The sequence below is a fragment of the Scatophagus argus genome, chromosome 20 (assembly GCF_020382885.2).
Source record: "Scatophagus argus isolate fScaArg1 chromosome 20, fScaArg1.pri, whole genome shotgun sequence".
NCBI classification, from domain to species: Eukaryota; Metazoa; Chordata; class Actinopteri; family Scatophagidae; genus Scatophagus; species Scatophagus argus.
Genome location: NC_058512.1, coordinates 2,118,481 through 2,139,380, shown reverse-complemented (window position 1 = coordinate 2,139,380; position 20,900 = coordinate 2,118,481). Strand labels below are relative to the sequence as shown.

The 20,900-nt window shown below is 46.3% G+C and overlaps 2 protein-coding genes across 6 annotated transcripts in view; one reads left to right on the top strand and one right to left on the bottom strand.

The window, feature by feature from the left end:
• cwc27 (CWC27 spliceosome associated cyclophilin) overlaps positions 1-20,900 on the top strand; it is a 68,300-nt gene that overhangs the window by 22,212 nt on the left and 25,188 nt on the right. The window contains exon 14 of one of the 2 annotated variants that reach the window (XM_046375711.1): positions 3,298-3,777. The exons of the other annotated variant lie outside the window; for it this stretch is intronic. Within the exon in view, the coding sequence (XP_046231667.1) occupies positions 3,298-3,460 (163 nt within the window). The 3' untranslated portion in view covers positions 3,461-3,777. Of the gene's footprint in view, positions 1-3,297; positions 3,778-20,900 lie in introns of those variants that run through there. 2 annotated transcript variants of the gene reach the window in all.
• adamts6 (ADAM metallopeptidase with thrombospondin type 1 motif, 6) overlaps positions 15,599-20,900 on the bottom strand; it is a 51,848-nt gene continuing 46,546 nt past the window's right edge. The window contains exons 23-26 of one of the 4 annotated variants that reach the window (XR_006841890.1): positions 20,694-20,870; positions 18,647-18,803; positions 16,670-16,945; positions 15,599-16,458 (exon numbers count right to left, since the gene is read on the bottom strand). Coding sequence is in view for 1 of the 4 variants with exons in the window: in XM_046375705.1 (XP_046231661.1) it covers positions 16,836-16,945; positions 18,647-18,803; positions 20,694-20,870 (444 nt within the window). In the remaining 3 variants the exon portion in view is untranslated. Of the gene's footprint in view, positions 16,946-18,646; positions 18,804-20,693; positions 20,871-20,900 lie in introns of all 4 variants that reach the window. The other 3 variants (XR_006841889.1, XR_006841891.1, XM_046375705.1) reach the window with 3 other exon arrangements.

Below are 20,900 nucleotides of genomic sequence, written 5' to 3'. Positions count from 1 at the left end.
TTTGCTTCAGGTTCTGTTAAATGTGTGTGAAAGTTCAAGTTGTATGCGTGTGTGTGTGTCAAGTTGGGATTTCAACCCGCAGCCACCAGATTGGCCATCAGGAAATCAGCTCTGACGCTGTGTTTTCCTCTCATATTCTGTTTTTCACCAAAGATCTCGAAGTCTAACTACACAGAGTAGGGGTTTGAAATGAATACCATGTGTTTGAATTTGAGCAAAGTGTCTGTGTGTGAGAGATTTAGAATAACAAAATCTGTAGTTGCTATTAGTCTCGAGAAACCCCCTTGAAGTGCAGTCAGTCTGTGTGTGTGTGTGTGTGTGTGTGTGTGTGTGTGTGTGTGTGTGTGTGTGTGTGTTTGGGGGCCCTAATGAATTTGAGAGAAGCCTTGGCTGGCTTTGGGAGCCTCTCTCGGCTGTAGACACCTCACTGTGCTGCCCCCGCCAGGTATGGCGAGGAGGGAGGGACAGCGGCGGTAGCAAAGCAGTCCTAGAAAAACATCAGTGGGAAGTCTGTGCCACTCTGGGAGCCCTGCGAACAGAATGTGGGTTACAACAGGTCAGACATTGGAAGTCAAGTCTGGGCCAGAGGAGGTAAACTATTCCATCTGTGTCTGTGTCTACAAATTCTGACTCTCCCTCTTCAGCCCCCTCCTCCTCCTCCTCCTCCTCCTCCTCCTCCTCCTCCGCCTCCTCTTGGTCTCAGCTATCACACAGCCTCAGTCCACGATGCAAAGAGGCCGCCGTTGCTCTCACCGTCCCTCCTGTACTCCTTAATTCCCACCTCCTTCTTGAGCCCCCCCCCCCCAAAAAAAGTAAGAAAAATAAATTGAGGAAAGGCTTCTGTAGCCTCGCATCACGGCGGCACAGAGTGGTTTTGATAAGCCCTGAACGCCGCGTTTCCACGTCACGTCTCGGAGCCGTAGGACTCTGAGGCCGTACGGCCGGCGGGCTGTCATCACTGAGACTGCTAGACAAATTATCAGAGGCGGCCCGCTCGCACTGCAGGAGTCCTCAGGGTCTGCCAGAGTCTAGCCATGACATTCTAGATGAGCTGTCACAACTCCTGCCGATTTCAAATGAACGCTGGAGAGAGAGCACATGCACACACACACACACACACACACACACACATACACACACACACACACACACACACACAACCTCAGCCAGAGACACATACCGCACACTACACACAGCAGACAAGGCATCAAATGCAAAATATTTTAAAATACACCCCAGAGAATATACAGTTTCTTTATTTAGGAGTTTGAAATACACACACACTCATGCTAGTGAGCACAACACACACACACACACGCATGCAGACATGTAAATGTTTCCTCTGTCGGGCAGATAAGAAGGACCTGCTGATCATCAGCTGTAAAGGGGAGGTTCAGAGTTTGTGACAAAAGGACGGTACGAGCGAACGCTTTGTTATTGTTGAGCACGTTGGCTTAGTCTGTGGACATCAGACAGATAGAGGCGTTCGAGGCCCGTCGGACAAATGGAGCCAGTTAACAACCCCAGAAGTTCTGTCTGTCATGGGGCGTCCCGGTCTAATTTACCGACGTTATCCCTCACACATGAGGTCCAGACTTTGCTTAACATTGGCATTACATTCAGCAGCCATGTTGATAATGTAGTTTATGGTCGTGTTGCCCACTTTCTGATGTGTTACGGCACAAATCCACATTCGCAGCTCATTTGGATCGAGTTTTGTGACTGCACTTGAAAATGACAACTTTTTGTTCCTCTTAAAATCCTCCGTCATCACTCATCAAACACAAAGTGCAGCTGAGGCTGAGGTGAACGTCAGTTTTGCAGGTATTTTGTCATGAAGTGTTGGACTGACTGACATTTTGACATATGAATTCTCATGGATTCCTGTGCTTGTTGAGATATTCCTCAGCATGTTTATATGTTCTACTGGATGTTTTATGTTGTATTTGGACTGAAGTGGTGGACTGACTGACTGACTGACTGACCGGCCAACAGACCGACACGCTGCTACCGTGACTAAAACGTTTTCCCTGTCCTCAACAGGATCCAACATTTTTCAGTTATTTCTGGTCCTTAAGTCTCCACTCAGAGATGAACGTAGCTGGTTGAGTCTTTTCAGCCTCCAGCGTGGCTAAAAATGGATCGTGGCAATTGATTAGTCACTGCAGCTTTGTTGTTGAGATTTACTGATAGCGTCTGTAGAGCTCCTGTCAGCGGGGGGAAACGTGTTGCGTTTGTGCAGTGCCTGACGCTGATATCTCCTGTGAGGAATGTCCTGATTCTTTAATCTGACTTTGGGGGGAGAGAAACTGGGGAAATGAAAGACACATGAGCGTCCGTCCTCTGGGGACTTGCTATCAGGACTGTTGAACTGCTAAGAAAAAACATGAACCTAATGTTGCACCTCGACTCTTTTTAGCGAGAGCAGCTGTTGGAAACCTGCTAAACGTTCCTCTGGTGAACAAAGCGGCCCTTTGCTTTACTTTAAGCATTTAGCAGCTGAGGAGCCAGATGTTTTCCTCACGAGTTGGTGGAGAACAAAACAGAGCCAAAAGTGAATATGGGACTCAAATTCACCTGGCGCTAATGCCGTTCTGTCTGCTTGAGGGCAATTTATTACAAAACATGTTTGCCTGTACTATTTCTGATATTTTATCTTATGGCGTCGGATAATAAAGAAAGCCGCATATGGATGCAAAAGATTTTGGTTTCTGTGTGGAGTTCAGGTGGAACTGACCAATCACGTTGGAGCGAACCTACTTGACTCGCACGTGAACAGCCAGTCTGGAGAGCGAAACAGGCAAATGCACAGGCTGAAAGGCAAGCTCTTCCTGCAAGCTTTTCCTCAGGAGTTTGAGGAGAATGAAACTAAAAGTAAAGACTGGACGTTGAAGTCGTTGAAGTCGTTGAAGTCGTTGATGTCGTTGATGTTTGTGTTTGCACCTCTCTGTGTATAAACTATGTTAATGCATGACCGAGTATCACTGTAACAATCCTCCACAGTGTCTGATTTGTTTTCATCTCTTTGTGTTTGTGAACTTTTCTCTGTTCTTCTCATTTACCTGCCGCTTTTGTTTTCATCTTTTTCGAAACTGTGACTCGAGGTTGTTTTTTTGCCGTTATTGCGATAATGATATTTGTGACCAGCAGTTTGTTCTATCGCAGTATTGAGACGAGAAGGCTCGAAGCGTGGAGGGCCGAGCGTCTCCGTCAGGGTTCTGCATGCAGGGCTGTGATTTAGCGGATCCTCCGCCGCTTTGCTTTGAACTGTCTCCACCCTCTCTCCATCTGATTTAGGATGGCCCATGTGCTGCAGTTTGATGAGCAAACCAGAAAAGTCAAGGATGCCAACGTGCACGACGAGGACACGTTCGAGATCTACGACCCACGCAACCCCGTCAACAAACGAAGGAGAGAGGAGAGCAAGAAGATCATGAAGGAGAAGAAGGCCAAGAGGTGAGGTCGCGAGGTCGCAGGTCGGGTCCTGCTCAGGCCGTGTGCCTGAGAAACCGGTCATACAGCATCCTGCCTGTCCGCTCTCCTGCCACTTCAAACCCCTTCTGAACATCTGGACTGAGGATGCCGACCCGAGCGCAGACGATCCCTGTAATCTGTGATGGAAAGGCTGGAACAGCTGCACCGGTCACTCGCCGCCGTTAGGACTCTGCTCATGATTTAATTACGTGTTACCGCCGCTAACTTTTCTAAGCCGTTCTGTTTCTGTCGCCTGAAGCTTAAATGTGAGACGTTGCCTAAAAAATAAAAAGTTCCAAGCGATCTGTAGTGATTCTATTTCAGATTAGATTAATATACTGGTCAGTATATCACACCAGCCCAGTACAGGTATTTGTGCAGGTATTTTTTCTTGCGTATTGTCGCTCTCTTCTACTTCCTGCTTCTACTCTACTACAACTCTGAAGTATTATAGTTGTAGTACTTTTAACTCTACTGCATTTATTTGACAACTTTAGTTACTTTCCATATTTAATTTAACAATACAAAATCTAATCCCCAAATGACTTATGATGGAATATTATAGATTCAAATGAAGCGTTATTGATTCCTAAGGGAAAGTACACCTGAAGATCAGCTGTATAAACGAGTTAAACCACCTTTACCAGCTTCAGTATTAAAGTGAGGATCACAGGATTATTATCCAGTAATATTCTTGAGGTATTCTGAGGTATGAGTACTTTTACCTTTGGTACTTTAAGTATATTTTGATGCTAACTGACAGAGTATTTCTGCACTGTGGTATTGACATCTTACCCTGTAGTCCCTCCTCTCCTGCTGTCGTCTCAGTCCAAGTGGCTGCAGTCCTGCAAAATGTCCGAGGAAAGAAAAGTTGGCACACGATGCAGATCATGATGGAAATGAGCGAGAGGAAAGCAAATGCAGGGTAGCCCAACATGTCTTCTTCAGGTAGATCCTTGAATCTCTCTTGAGTGCTTTTACACTGTGTGACACTTGCTTTTTTATTAGATAATACGCTATATGGACAAAGGTATTGGGACAGCTGCCCATCACACCAACAGGGACTTTAATGGCGTCTCATTGTAAACACACAGACAGCTTTGCAGCTCTAACAGCTTCCACTCTTCTGTGAAGACTTTCCACAACATGTTGGAGTGTTTCTGTGGGAATTTGTGCCCATTCATGCAGTAGAGCATTTGTGAGGTCACACACTGATGTTGGACCAAAAGGCCTGGCTCACAATCTCCGTTCCAGTTCATCCCAAAGGTGTTGGATGGGGTTGAGGTCAGGGCTCTGTGTGGGCCAGTCAAGTTCTTCCACACCAAACTCATCCAACCATGTCTTTATGGAGCTTTGCTTTGTGCACTGGGGCACAGTCATGCTGGAATAGAAAAGGGCCTTCACCAAACTGTTGCCACAAAGTTGGAAGCATAGCATTGTCCAAAATGTCTTGGTATGCTGAAGCATTAAGATTTCCCTTCACTGGAGGTCAGGGGCCGAGTCCAGATCCTGAGAGACAGCCCCATAAAGAGGAGTGTCTGGATACTTTTGTCTATATGGTGTACATGCATAATTCAGATTTGTACCACACATCAAAGAAGCATTATAATTGTTACACAAAATACAGATTTCACCTCACTCATCCATGTTGATACTAAATGTTCCAGTTATTGAGGTAAAGTGTCATTCATTTGTAATTTCATATTTGTTAATAGAGCATTTTGGGATTATTGGGAAAGCATAGTGGACCTGCTATGGGTTTTGAGGGTCCTATATGGCACGTATACTTTCCACTTAAAATCTGGACGTTTAAAAGCGTCCGGTGGTCTACTGGCTAAGATCCACACCACAGAACTGCAGTCTCTCAGGTTTGATTCAGGACTTTACTATGTAGCTCTCTCTTTCTCACATGCCCGCAAAAAGAAGAATTTGGGCTCTCAAATAAAATGAAACTAAATAAAGTGCGCTCAGTAGTGGTGGTGATCTCAGAGACAGCCTTGGTCTCATATCCAACACATCTGCTGTTCCTGTTCAGTTTTAAAGCACTCTTTATACTGGACACACTCATCAGCCCAGCATTAAGATAACATAAACGTGGTATTAAGCTAATTATATACAACAGGAGGTTAATGAATAGTCCGGTTCATCCTCTCCGATTCGGCTTTCGGCTGATGAATCATCGCTTCACAATAGCAGTTCTCCCCAGATTAAAGGACTAGTTGTGGGAAATTTGTTTATTCTGTCTGAGTCGGACGAGAAGATCAATACGTCTCTCAGCTACCTGCCAGGAGATGCTTAGCTTAGGCCTCATTCAGAGACAGTCGGGCGTAGCGGTGATTAGTGCACACCTGGGAGAGCATCAGCGATTGGTCCATCAACCTCTCCTGCTCTTCCATAACAACCACAACAAGATCTTTCTCGTCCTGTGGCGGTGCAGCCTCCCGGCAGCTCGATGTTGTTTAGGCTACCAAGCAACATAACAATAGAAACTCAGAGCGCTTTGGTGGACCTCTGAATGTTTGTGCACATGTCTTTCTTTGGCCTGTACCACAGTGTCAGTCTGACACCAAACGTGTCAACCAGCACTTATCATAAAACATGAAAAACATCCATTGTGAGTGTTATAGTAGTGGGCTAAAGGCTATTTGTAGTGTCCGGTTAGAAATGTAATGTCTTGAATGATAACGCTGTTGAGCACACGTGTGATTGGCCACCGCCGTGTGACATCGGGTTTCAAATTGAGCTCCTGTCAAGCTTGCTAATTAGCACCTCATAGCATTTCCTTTGTTTAGTCAGTATCAAAACTGAAATGTGGAAATGTTTCGTGTTTATTAGTGAGCTTCAGAGGTGTTGCTGGGCAGATCTCTCCTACCTTTATGCTAGCTCTTTCCCCTCTCTTTGCAGACTTTATGCTAAGCTAAGCTAACATCTGCTGGCTGTAGTTTCATATTTAGCATACAGACATGAGAGTGCTGCCTTTTTTAGACTTTTTTTTTTTTTTTTTTCTCCTCCAACAATATCTGGCACCGTGTCCCGTTCAGGTCACCGCTGGAGCAGTCAGCGCTCGTAAAAAGGAACTGTTTAAACCAAAGACTTTACCTCACTGTGGTGGTTTTGGGGTAAACGATCTGCCGCCGCCATGTGTGTGACCGGGAGCTGCATTCGGCCAGCACACCGTTTTTTACTGCACTTCTGGGATTATGCTTAAATTTTCATATGGAACAGGAAGGAGAGTTAATGTTACATTATGAGCTCGGCTCGGCCCGAGCTGCCGCAAATCTAAAACAGGTGATGCGGTGATCTAACTGATTGTATGTGCTTCTGGGTCCAAGTCAGGTTGAAATGTGCCACTGATGTATTACTGAGAGAAATGCTGAAAATATTTCTTCTGGTGAAAATACTCTGACTCCGCAGAGAAAGCAGGTTTTCATGAGGACGTTGCTTGCCGCATAAATCATTAATTGACGGTTAAAGGGGAGACCAGAGAGAAGGACAAGACGGCGTAGTACCGCCTGGAGACCACTTCCCCGGTGTCACTGTGCCCAGCTCGGGGCAGGAAATACCACTCTTTGCTGCTGGTCATGTGACCGCCGGGGATGAGATGGAATGGTAATAGCATTATGGTGCTGTTCGACAGCCACTGTCTCCCTCTGCCCTTGTGGTTACGGGCTAAATATAGCCAGATAATCCTTCTCATCTCTTAGAAATTCAACCAACACTTGTTTTGTGTCAGGGATTATTTTCTCCTGTCGTCTGTCTTCTCAGATTTCCTCTTGTTAGCTGACAGGCGTCCACAAAAGCGTGCATATTTGCGTTTATCTTTCCCCTCTTCCGTTGCACTCTGCAGCTTTCAGTGGTCCTCTGTGGCTCACGTGTTGGACGAGCAGCAGAGACGTCCCACGTGCCTGACCTCTGAACTGTGGCCATGAGTCCTCCCTCCCCGGGCGGTGACGGACAGGACATGCAGAGGAACAGAGCGCCATGAGTTTGCGAGATCAGAGTGGAGATGGTTTGCACAGGCACAGCGGGTTTTCAGGGTTAATGGTTTGTCTCTCAGAGACGTCCGAGGACGGAGCAGCTTGTCTCTGCTGCAGGTATCCTCAGCTCCTACCAGCTTGTTGTCTCTGCGTTGGTGCTGAATAGGTGCTGAAATCATGTTAAAGGGACAGTTCACCCCAAAATCAAAAAAAGAAAGAATCCATATTTTTCCTCTAGCCTTACCGTCTTCGCAGTGCTTATGTTTGTGGATCTTTGTTAAGGCGACTCAGGCACACCTTGAAAATGTCAGGTCAGTGCTGGGGGTGCCGGTCAGGAGCCGGACAAGCTGCTGCCCGCCTGCCGGGTCATTAACTATAACATATTCACTCCTCTCCGTCTTGCCAAATATGAGGTCCAAGCAAGGTCTGCCCATGACATGTCCAATACCACAGCACTTGGACACGACTGACCAGGAATGAATGCTATTTCTCAGAAAGTGAACGCACAGAAGGAAACTAGTGTAAATAATAAATTTATCTCAAGACTACAACTAAGACCGTGAAGGTTGAACTCGAAAGAGAAACCTCAGAAATACTTCACCTCAAGCTGAAAGAATATTAAGCATCGAGTTACATGGAAGGCAGTTGTTATCTAACCTCCTAGTTGGACTTTATGAAATATTTCCATGTCATGTCTGGATGAATTTATTCCATATTGTGAGAGATTATTATAAAAAGAGGTTAGTATGATATTGTATTTTGGTGAGAGGCTAGTAGGGGCCATAATGTGGTTTGGCTTAAATGTGATACACGAAAGCCATCCAGTCACAGTAAACATGCAGTCGTATTAATAAAATAATGTCTTCATTGCTGTTTCAGCCTTTAGCTTTAGCTAAACTGAACCGTTTCAGGTAGTAAGTCGATCATTATGGTCTGATCAATGATCAGATGATCAGATGTTGATGTCGGTCTGTCAGCTGGTCCAGACAGAGGTATCTGAACGGCTATCAGATGGATACTCATGGAGCCACTGTAGCCACTGGCCTCCACGTCAGCACTTTATTTTCCCCCCTGGCATTACTGTGAGATTATGTTTCAGAGAGATACGTCTTAATGGACGTCCCCCACTGAATGAATTGCAGCTGTGGTGATGCCAGGCTTTAATTTGTCCAGTACCTTATGTTCAGATACCTTCTAATTAGTGACCTCCACAACTAATCTCATTGTGTCCGAGTCAAATTGTTACAGAGTTCCCCAAACTTTCCCATCTCTGATTGGAGAGATCTGTTTGAAGCATACTGAGGCCTTAACTCCTGAGTTCAGCAGGTAGCTGGGTCACCTTTAAGGGACGCAGCTTTGGTCCTGTACTGTCCTCTGTCAGCAGGACAGACAGCAGGGAAATGGATTAAGTGTATAAAGAATCAATAGCCAATCACTTAGGCCAGTTGAGTAAAGCCAAGAGCTCCTGCTTGGTTGTGGATGAGACTGCACAGCACACTTAAGGACTTCTTGTCTCTATCCCGGACATTATGAAATCCATCAAGAGTGAATTACGTCGTGATTTAGCCTCCTCCGCTTCAACTGCCCACAACTAATAAATGACAGCAAGCTAATGAGGACAAATGATAATGGGGCTGTAGTCACAGTGCAGGAAGCTACAAGGCTCGCGGTTATTACTCTGCTTCGTTACATCGTAATGCGCCTTCTGTCTCCATTTCATGGCCTGCACGTCCTTCACTCCCGACAGAAGAAGGTGAATTTTTGTATAATACCCGGGCACATCAAGGACATCCACATGAGACACGTTGAAGGTTTGACAGCAGTCTTGATGGTGTGCTGTAACCCTCTTCTAGACCTATTCTTTTAGTAGCTTGTAACTGTACGTATGTCCTGAAGTAACAATATGTTTTATGGGGGAATAAGTCACCCTATTCTGCCGTGTGTATTAGTTGTCCTTAATGAAATCTCCCTGCGCTGCCATTACAATGAAAAAGTGTCTGCAAAGACGAAATTATCTGCTGGCGACCAGTTTTATTAATTGAGTAGTGATTCATCAGTCAGTTGTACTCTAAAGAGAACAAAGTCCTGTTTGAAATGAGTTCACCTTCAGGATATTTAAATGGTCGCAGCTACGCAAAACTTTGTGGAGACAATAAATTAGCGATACCACTCAATTTTTTCCTTTTAGAAATCAACCCCCCCTGTTGATTATGTTGATTTTTGGCCACCAGTGGGCAGAAAAACAACCACCACACCAGCTTTTAAGTTTTGTTGTCGTGGTTTGGAGTTATTACTGAGGAATAACAACTCTTTTTAGCTCTCGTCTAATTTAACCGTGAAGGACAATACCTGGGTCTTTAGCTTGCTATGTGTTTGACTTTCTTCACCAGCTATTCGCTAACTTCGTGTATTCGCCATTTGTTTCAGGGCAGGTTGTGTACAGTGGTTTATCAGAGTTTGGTGTGTATTCTCAGTGATTTTAGCATTATAAATAACCCTGTCACATTCCAAAGTCATTTGATTAAGTGGCAGTTTAAAAAATATTGGCAGGTTTAAAGAAGTCATTAATCTTTAAAAATTGTAAGTATTTGGGAGATTTCTGCTGATGAACAGCCAAATGTCAGAAAAGAGAGTAACAAGAGAACTGCATCAGCTTAAAACAGCAGGCAGCAAACATGATTATGAGTCAAAGCCTTGCATACAAACAAATGTGTCCCAAGTTTGCTTTTGGGTACCCAATGACGGAGAGCCAGCCACTTGTTTCCTGGCTATAAATCCCTTTGAATCTTCTTCACCTGAGGCTCCCAGGTTACATACCTCAGGTACTACTGTGGGCTGGACAGCAGTAGAAGTAATGACTCTGGATGCATGCACTTTGCACTCACAGAAGTCTACAGTTCAGAAGAACATTTGCATTTTTGGAGGAACTTGTTGATACACCGACGCTGTGGAAGGTCAGCGAGTGCGTTATGCAATGTCTTGTGTAATCGTACTGATGCATGGAAACATGGGGCGCCGGTTGTTTTATGTTCAGCATTTAAGCTTTTAAATTCATCTTGCAGGAGAGCAAGAAGGGAAGGCACTTCAAACAAACAAAACAGTTTTTTAAGCAATCGGACAAACTTCAATTAAGACGTCAAATTGTCAGAAGGAATGTGATCTTAATGAAAACCAGTGAAGTCAACACGGCGGAGAGTGACAGCAGCATGATGTGGTAATCTAGGTTTTTCTGTTTAAGGACTAAACATACGTCCATCACAGGTGGTAGGCCTACACAGAGGAGGTTTGTCAGGTACACCTGGGTGGTGTCTTTGAAGGTCAGTGTCGTGAGCGGGATCCTGTCTGAACCGGTTCACATGTTTCTGACTTTGCCCGAGTATCAGGTCAGTGTGTCGGTCAAGACCTGACGTGTCGTTGTTTTCTAGAAAGCAGAATCTGCAGGCACTTGTTCAGAAATCGGGAAACTCGAGTCAAGTCTGAGCAAAGAGAGTTTGCTAAAGGGGTTATTTCCATTTCAGAACGTCTATTCCACATTTTTCTAACAATGTGCAAATCTAGAGGAATCTGTGCTTTTGTTCACACTAATGGTGCGTTTAACTTCTTGTCACTATAACTTCTAGGAGAGTCGGAGACTAAAGAAGTCATCGACTGTGACTTAACTTGATGTGAATAAACTTTAAAATGTTACCTCATTCGTGACCACATGAAGACAGCAACTCTGATTGCTTGCTACTTGACAACAGCGTTAACGCAGGACTTTTGTTTTGACTGAGAGACCTCTAGCTGCAGGAACTACCTACTGTTCATTCATGTATTCTCGAGTAAGAATACACAAATTCACCATCCTGTTGAAATGCATAAAATACTCTGCATGTTTGGCTGCGGCAGCGGTATGCACTGGAGTGTTTGGTTCACAGCTGATATGGAAAGTGCAGAGCTCCACACAGCTTTGAAAGATGCCACGGTGCACAGCTGAAGCATTTCTCCTCACATCTTTGAAGGTGTGAGGGGAAAAAACACATCCTCCTGGTATATGTGAAGGGCTGGCTGTTGCCCTCTCCTCTTCAGCCAGTGCCCTTCAGGCCTTTGATCTCGTCCACGGCGGTTCAATCTGGGCCTCAGCTGTGGGAAAGAGCAGCAGGGCTTAGCAGTACGGAGCCCAAGCAGAGCCCAGTAGATAGCAGGTGCTGGAGCCGTGACCTTCCCATCCCAGGCCAGCATTCCTGCCTGTCAGACCCCCACCCCCCCCCAGGTCTGTGCATGCACTGTCTCCAGCCACACCATCTGGAGCTGTTTGTCCTGCTGCGCCGTGTTCAAATGGAAGGGTGTCCGAAACGCTTCAAGCACTCATCGACGGCGCTGTGGTACCACAGTAACTTTGATTAAGGACGATAAACCCTTTGAGAGCCATGTTCTTTCTCGCTATGCTAATCCTCACACCTCCCAGCTGGAGAATAAATGCACAAAGAGCCACCGCTGTCTGTAAGCCTACAGCTACGACTGGTAATGCCACGGGTCTGCTGGGTCCGTGCCTGCGAGGGGAGGCAGATGTTTACCATCCAAGAGACTCAAATGTGTCTGAGAACAATCTTGTTTGGCAGATTGTGAGGCTTCAAATTGATGTGTTTGAGCATGATTGCATTTTGTTCCTGTTTTTGTCATTGCTGCTACCTTAGAGCTGCCATGATATTTAAATGCTGATAAGCAACAGCAACGGCTTGTCTCTCTGGCAGTAGTTTCCATTTGAAGTGCAGAATCCCGGAGAAGAGCAGAAATCTGCTCCCCATCCTCTTCACACCTCTTGGTGTAAGCAGCCCGTGAGCTTCACGTACCGCCACTTATTCAAGAACACACGGCACATGTCAGGAAGACGAATGTTATCTCCATGACGAATAAAGTCAACAAACTCAAATGAGGGAGTTAAACAGTACTTTTCTGTCTTCTTCAGTCTAAAGGCCTGATCAGCCCAGCATTTAAAATGGCTAAGTAAATCCGTTTCATCATTTTGTGATCAGTTTTGGAAAATCCCACTGCAACCCGTCTCGACAGCGCTAGCTTTTGTTAGCTTATGAGCGGCACCATTCAGGTAGATTCACCCTCCTCTGTCAGCACAAAAATCAAGAAAGAAGTAGATGGTAAAAATACTTTTGAATAAACTCTGTGAATCTGTTTTCCCATTAGCAACCAAGCTAAGCTAACAAGCCCAAAGAGTTTGCTCACTGACTATTAGCAAGGTCGTTAGCTTGGAGATCTTTATTTTTCCCGCTTCAGTGACTTTTTATTGAGTGAAATGGTGTGCAGTGGTGAAAAAATTACTAAAGGCCAGCATTCATAACTGTAGAGAGAAAGCAGAGTTATAGTCAAGTTAGCCGTAAGCTCATTGGCCACGGCAGCTCACCAGCCAGACCTGGGAATAAGCCCACAGTCCCCAAGCTTTTAGGAGCAAATATCTTAATACGTGCAGATTCATTTTGCTGTTCCGCTTTCTGATGTGACCAGGCTGAAACCAGGAAAGGAAACCCTGTAAATTCAAGACGCTGAACTCGATCTTCACTCTCACTGCCTCATTGTCTGGAGGCCTCTTGGCCAGGTGTTCACACACAGTATCCAGTGAGCGGCTAGCGTTTCTCAAGAGGAAAACCTGCTGTTTAATCTGCGATGAGCCATCGCTGACGTGCGTGAGCGTAATATAACATGATCATGTGCAAATGTTTCATGTGAAGAAGCCACCTCGCGGCTGTCGGGTCACCTGTGGCTACAGAGTCTGTCTCGGCCTGAACTCCATCACCCCCTCACCCCCCCGCTGCTTGTCGCCCTCAGCTCTGCAGGTTAGGACTAATGTAATCACAGACCCCTGCAGACGGGCCAGCGCGGGAGACAGAAGCCGGGCCAGACGTACAGGTATTCTAAACTGGTTACATTAGACCAAACAGGCCATCTGTCTCCCTCTGTAATTGGACACTGTGGATTAGAAGGAGACGGCGGCGGCGTTTCCCAGCCAAGTGGGCTAGTTACTGTTTATTTGGAATTAATTACCAAGGAGAGTGGAAACCTCACAGCTCCCAAAGAGTGAATCCAGACACTTGAGGCCGGGATGAGAGGAAGGAGAGTGGCTTTAGCGGAGCTATGGCAACAGAGCTGGGACAGTTCAGAATGGTGTTGACGTTTATTATGTTTGAGTCTGAGAGGACGACGCAGCTGGCGTGTCAGAGTAGACACAGATACAGGACAAAGGCTTTCACAAACGTTGCCCTCCTTTTCCGATTCGCTCGCCCTAAACTGAGGCAGCGAATGAATGGCCTTCTTCAGCGGTGGTAACGGGTATCCCGGTGTGATGCCACTAGCTTTTCTCACACTGTGGGTGCTTTCCAAGAGCTGAGTGAAAGGACAAGAACCTCTTCAAGCCTGTGAGAACGGGAGCATCCTCTCCGGCACCGACGCCGGTCACGTGACCACACACACGTGTTGACAAGCAGGAGGGAAGAAAATGAATCCACTAACACGGAGTCTGTTTAAAAGCTGCTCTTTTTATTGTATCTACTTTAAAAAAAAACGGGGGGTCGGTTTGGGGGGGGGGCTGGGCTGTGAAGGGCTGCATCACTGCATTTTTTTCACTATGCTAAATTTCAGTTTGCATGCAGTGAAATAAATGTACAAGTGAGACAACGCAATAAATTAGCATATAATTTACATTTGAAAAAAAAAATTAGTAACAGTGTACCAACATTAATACTGAATATAAAATATAAGCAAATAATCACATGATGCTTTTCATTTCTTTTGCACTTTAGGTACAGGTATAAGCAATGTGACATTCAAACATCCAAGTTCACAGCAATGAGTACCAGTTTGATTGATTTTTAAAACTTTTTTTTTCTTTTTTTTTTTTTTTTGTTTCACTTCTCATTTTTCTGGAGGCTCCGCATCCCGCAGCCAGTAAGATGAGTTAGTCCAAGCAGTTTGAATTCTTCAACAGCTTCTCAACATCCACTGTCCTTTTCCCAACTGCCTCATTCAAGGTCTGGTGACCAACAAACTCTGCTCGACATTTGTCACTCTGAAGGTGGCTACAAAATAAAAGTAGCAGCAGCAAAATTAGAAATTAGTCGTTAAAACAGCTTCGATGAGATTCGTGCACACTCCCGACATCGTCTCTCAGATTTCTCCTACTGCACCCTCCGTATCGCAACAACTGTGATGGAGACGTTTCCCTTTCACAACCCCTTCGCCAGCACAAACGTCACCTGGATGAAGGGATCAGTTAACACCTGGGGGCGAGTGTCCGAGCACAAACAACGGCTAACAATGAAAATTCCCAGTGTGAGGTATAAACAGATACAAACAAAACAATAACATGACCAGCATTTACCAAGAGAGATATTGACAAGGATATTATTTCATATTGTTTGGATCCAGCCTCTTTTTTAAGCACACCGGAGAGAGGGTTGAATGGAAGCACCCACTTGATAGCACCAGAAGCCTGGGAAGGCCGTAACCCTCGGAGCAGAGCAGGAGGAAAAGAGGAGGTAAACACAGTACTCAAGGAAATTTAAAAAAAATAACATAAAAGAATAGAGAAGCACCATTGAGTTGGCGGTTTTTGTGTTTTCACTGAAGGACAAAGATGATGAGAGGAAAAGAGGACGAGGGGGGGTAACTTTATCTGGGGGAGGAGGCGGGTGAGTGAAGCCCGGATACGTGGCCTGGCAACATCTCCATGATCGATGTGTGTGTGTGTGTGTGTGTGTGTGTTTAACACTGGCCATTTATTTAAAGAAAGAGTTAGGCATTCTGGGAAATATGCATATTCACCGTCTGTACGCTAAATATGAAACTACAGTCAGGAGACGGTTAGCTTAGCTTAGCATAAAGACTGGAAACAGAGGGAAACTCCTAGCCTGGCCCAAAGCTCACTAAATTTACTTTCTATTTACGGGAGTGGAGAACAGCGTTTCCGTCGCACAGGATCCTTAAGGCGCGGGAACGTTGATGACGATGTTTCAAGCCGTTTCCGATCTTTATGCTAAGCTAAGCTAACGTCTCCCTTTGGAGCACGCAGGTGAGAGTGACTGGCATTGATCCTCTCATCTGACTCTCAGCAAGAAGGCAAACAAACGCATCTCCAAAAATGTCAAACTAATCCTTTAGCTCTCAGTCAGCACCGAAGCCGTGACACGTCTTTAATAATCATCCAGCTTTAAAGAGTAAGAAACAGTGGCTGCACTGCGATTCCAAGCTGCTTCATAAAATAAAAAAAAAATGCTCCTTCAAAATGAATCCTTCAATACTGAAAGCTCCTCAGTGGGACGCTTAGTAAAGGCCAGTTTGGTGACAAGTGTTGCATGCGGCCCAGGCACAGTCTGACAATGTCCTCATACTACTTATGGACCAAAGACTGAACTTTTATTGCAGTGTTAGGAACTAAGGCACCGGTCTGGGGAAAAGAAAAAGTGATTTAAAGATCCTCTGATGACCACGTGGGATTTTCTGGATTGTGGATTAACATCATATATAATATACAAGTCCTTACAGTATAATAAGGATTTAACGTATGTTACAGTATGTAATATTTTCGTTCCAGCACAGAGACGTTGAACATGAATTCAGTCACATTACATTCCCTTCCATGACAGTAGGCTACTATCTGACACAAACATGATCAGAGGACAGTATCTCAGCTCTGTTTGGAATTGTACAATAAATATACAGTACACCGATGGGGTTTCTCTGTCCTGTTTGAGTGGTAAATTGGCAAAGTATTTACACAGAAAAGTGCACCGAAGCCGAAAGTCCGCCTGCCAAATAGCACCGTCCACAGTCCTCTCAAAGACGGGAGTCCGACACTTTCAGCTCCCGCTCCCCCTTTCTTCTTCTGCTTCTTCCTCCCCAGATGAGCAGTCCTCCCGCCTGTCCGTCCGTCCGTCCGTCCGTCTGTCTGCGGGGTACATCCTCTGTGAGCGATGTGTCCAGCACTTTGGATTCATAAAACAAAAAACACGAAGGAAGACTAACAATGATATTAATAATTATTATTATAATAAAAATAACATCATCAACAAATAATCTTCCGAGTTCCACTTCACAGAAGTGAATTTCTTTAAAAACAAAAAAAAAAAAAAAGTAAAAGTTTGTGTCAGCGCTACGGGCTGAGCAGTGGTTTGGACTCCACCACGATGGAGGGCTGGAGGATCAGGTGTGATAAACAGGGAAATCCTTACTTCTTCTTTGGCCAGCGCTGATCTCATCTGTCTTCCGCTGGTCCAGAGGTTTTGTTTTTTTTCTCTCAGTCTGCCCTGTTTTCTTCTTTCCCTTTCAGTGCCGTATGAGCCTCCCTCCATCTTCCTTGCCTTTCTCCCCCTCTCTCTCGCTCTCATGCTCCCAGGCTCAGTGCCCCTGGCAGGTCTTGCAGCACATCTGTCTGAAGTACGCACGGCTGCAGAACTTGAACTTCAGTACCAGCGGGCAGTAGGCCACTTTGTTGACGTCCTTGCACTCTGGAGAGAGAAGACAGAAGAATGTTAATACATTTTATAATTATATTTATTAGCTTCTTGAATGACTTTTTAATGTTCTTCCCCCAAGTGAAGGAGGTTCCTGGGGTCTGGTTGGGGGTGGGCGGACTGGTGCGGCGTCGTACCGGACTGCTGGGGTAAAGAGGGAGCCGAGACGCGATCCAGTCGCGGTCAGGAGCTCTGGGTAGTGATCGAAAACATGAGACGGAGGATACAAGCGACTGAAGTGAGTTTCCTCATTCAGGCGTCTCGGCTCAGGAGAAGCCGCTCAGCTGAGGGGCTGTGGGCATCTGATTGGATGCCTCCTGTGTGCCTCCTTTTGGAGGTTTTCTGGGCCCATCCAACTGGGAGGAGACCCCCAGGGTTGACCCGGAGCTCGCTGGAGGGATTGCATATCCCATCTGGCCACAGAAGGAAACCACATCTGGAATCCCCTTCTTATCCTGCTTCCAGTTACGTGTAAAACCATCACATTCAGGTCCCAGCACTAAGCATCAGACTGTCTGTCCATGTTGGAAAAGTTCACAAGTGCACAGTCCTGTGATCATCTGTTTGACCACCGTTTTTAACCTGCTTTTCAAGATGCAAGTTTTTCAGTCCAAACAAAAATGGCAGCTGGAAACTGAGTCTCTGTGCTCATTTTGTGCAACGTGAAACAAATTTGAACATGCTGTCATGGGTTTTCTGCAGGGTTCACCAAGTTAAATTTAAGACTTTTTTTTTTTTGCAGCCATTTGTGAAGAAAGTGAATAGCCTGCACGAGCCCTGCAGCACACACTGCAAGTACGGCCGTCATACCTGCCACCTTGACTGTGAAAAGCAGTCAAAATGAGGGTTAAATAGAAAGAGTCTTTAAGGACTCTGGAAATACCTTCAGAGCAGCGTTACATGTTTTTAAACAACCTTCTTCATTCATGTTTCAGAGAATCGGATGCTTTGTGCTGTGGCTGCAGTGTAATGGCAACACATGAGAGGTACAAACCGGGGCTAAACCTGCTGCATGAGGGCTGCTGCATCTCCCTCAGGCCTCAACAGAATAAAACTCTGCAACTATACTTGGACACAATGAGACGGATCCTGGCCTCGTTCACTAACTGGGCTATTTGCCATCCCTACACTGCACATGCACACACACACACACACACACACACACACACACTGCTAGCTGGATGCTGGACAGGCAGTGCTTTAAATGCCTTATCACGATCAGAGTGTCTTCCCTTATTAGGCTTTGGCCCCTGCCTCTGCAGAGCCAAATGAAACGAGACATTGCCTCACTGCTGTCCGTAAAGGAACAATTAGCCTAGAGCTAATCCCATTAGCCAGCCTGTAAACGCTGCTCACGTTTTCCATTCAGGCTAATCGAAAGGCCCTTCTCGATGCATCTGAATAGCCATCCATCATGTGTAAGTGTATATGGAGGGCTGAGCTGTTTCGCTTTGACCAGGAGCCAACCTCACTGGAAAGATTAATGTAGCTGGCAAAGTGTAGAGGAGTGTGTCATCCAAGCATGTTTAGGTCATAGTAGAACAGTGGAGATGAAGATTGAGACAGTTTATAACCTTTCCAGTTGGGGCTTTGTGTGAAGGCAAAGCATGTGCGGTGCAGTAGGCATCTGACTTTGTGTTTCCGTCTGTCTGGTAAACGCAAACCGAAAGCAGGCTGACCATCACATCATCTTACCGTCGCCGTTGGAGATGGGGGTGGCGTCGCACTTGCTCTCACACTGCTGCATGGTGGTGGGTCGGAGGGAATCTGCGCACTCATTCGACGGCTGCCCGGTGTAGGACAGACACTGGACCGTCCTCATCTGCTGGCCCAGGCCGCACTGGGCCGAACACTGAAACAGAAAAGAGTTCAGCTTATTGTCGAAGGCAAACGACAAACATCTCTGTCTTTGGTACCCTGAGTGCTGAGCTGTAAGTCTGTGTGTGCAGACACACACTCAGCCATACTGAGTAATCCCCCCCCCCCCACACACACACACACAAACACACACACACACACTGCACAACTTGATCCAATCAACCAATCGTCGCTGCACGGAGGCAGTCAGTCACCTTCCCTTTCGTCTGCTTCAGCTGGTCGCCTGTCACTGACCGTCTTTCCTAACTTGGAATAAGCAGGTCAGCTGTTGCTCAAGACGTTTTTCTCTGCATTTTTGTGAGGACAGAAAGGACGAAGGACGCAAAAGACGTCCATCGTGCCTTAACCAGAAATACCTTCAGTTGACGACTGGATTTACATTCTTTACGATGCATTTATTTCTCTGCGACAGGACGAGTTTTCAAAATATACAAAAGTCTGGCCGTGCGCATTTCACCTGCAAGTCATTCATTTAAACCTGCAATAGCGGACTGACTGTGCGAGTTGTAATGAAGCAAATGAAGCACAGAGAAACAACACACCTGTCAGCCATGACGAGCGTGTGATATGAACGCAGCCTTCAACAAATGGCCGCCCGCCGCCCAGCTGGCGAGCGAACCACCAGGCTTCCCGTCACCTTCAGTGATCCTCTCTGGCTGCCTCAGATCAGCCAGCCCACATGTCATCCCTTCCCAATTAGAGGGCCTTTATTAGGACCCGCTGCCGGCCATGACAGATGGCGTACGTCAGTAGTGCAACTTAAGTGGGATTTGAACCAGTGACCTTCTGGCCTGGGAGACCAGGAGCTCGAGAGCTGGCAACAATCTCTCCTTTCTGGCGAGCAACCGGAGCAGCGAGGGCGAAGCTTGTAATTACAGCCTAAAAGAAGAAGCTGATAGAGAGAGAGGACTGCACGCACACACACACACGCACATCTGCAGTGCGTGAGAAAGTGCTGTGTAAGAGCAAACTCCAGCTGTTGCTCCCAAAGGTACTAACCTCGGCTCGGCGTGACGAGGAAGCTGCTCTTTGATGGCCCACGCTGAGGTTATCAGTCAGGTCTGCTTTGTTTGTTTGTGTAATGGTGCTGATTGAATCGTTAATGTGTGTTACTCACGTTTGTGTGTGCGTGTGTGAGCGCACATGTGGCCGTTATGAGAGGCCACGGGAGAGCTGTGACCTAGACTGGCTGACTCTTGACCTTTGACCTCTGACCTGAGCTAACGCCGAGCTAAAGCCATGACATCAGCTCCAGCACGGCGACGGCTGACCTGATAAACCGTCTCCTAAACATCGCGGCGCTCTGTTTAAAATTCCACTTTTATGCTGAGTTATTAACAAATCCAACAAAGTAACAAGCCATACTTTTTGCAGATACAGCTCTCTCTGACGCACGTTTTTCTGGCGTCCTCTCGCCAACATGAGTCAGCTGTGTTGTAAAGTGTTCAACAGCCTTGCCGAGTGCATTAGTCATGTCGGGGTGAGCCCAAGAATGCTACTCCTCGGTCCTTCCTCTAAATCGTGTTCCTGGAAGTGATAGAGAGGCCTGGACTGAGGCAGAGATAAACTTCAAACAGCCTGGAGGATATTACCGCCACCGATCACACACTGCAGGCCTGCTGGAGCGCGCACACACACACGTCACAGGCCTGCACACAACCCCCCGTATGTCATCCAGGTGTAAATTACATTCCCCACTCAATCTGTCTGTGCATCTTTTGTCTTCTAAACATTCAGGCTTTCCTTTTAAAGGATTAAGCAGAGTGCTGTTGTGTAGGAAACGCACTAAAATCATGTTTAAAGTTTATTGAAAAAAGCAGAAAGAGTCCTGTTGTTCTGTGATGTGATGGAGGTGCCGTCCTACCTGTCCCCATTCGCCAGGGATCCAGCGAGGAGGAGGACAGCGTCCCAAGCTGCAGCGGATTCGGACCGGAGGCTTGTTGTGACTCGGGCAGTGGGCGGGAGGGAAGGTCTTGGTCAGGTCGCTGCTCTTGCACAAGGCGATGCGGTGCTTGAAGCCGGGGCCGCATTTAGGTGTGCACTGAAGATGGAGGAGGAGGAGGAGGTGGAG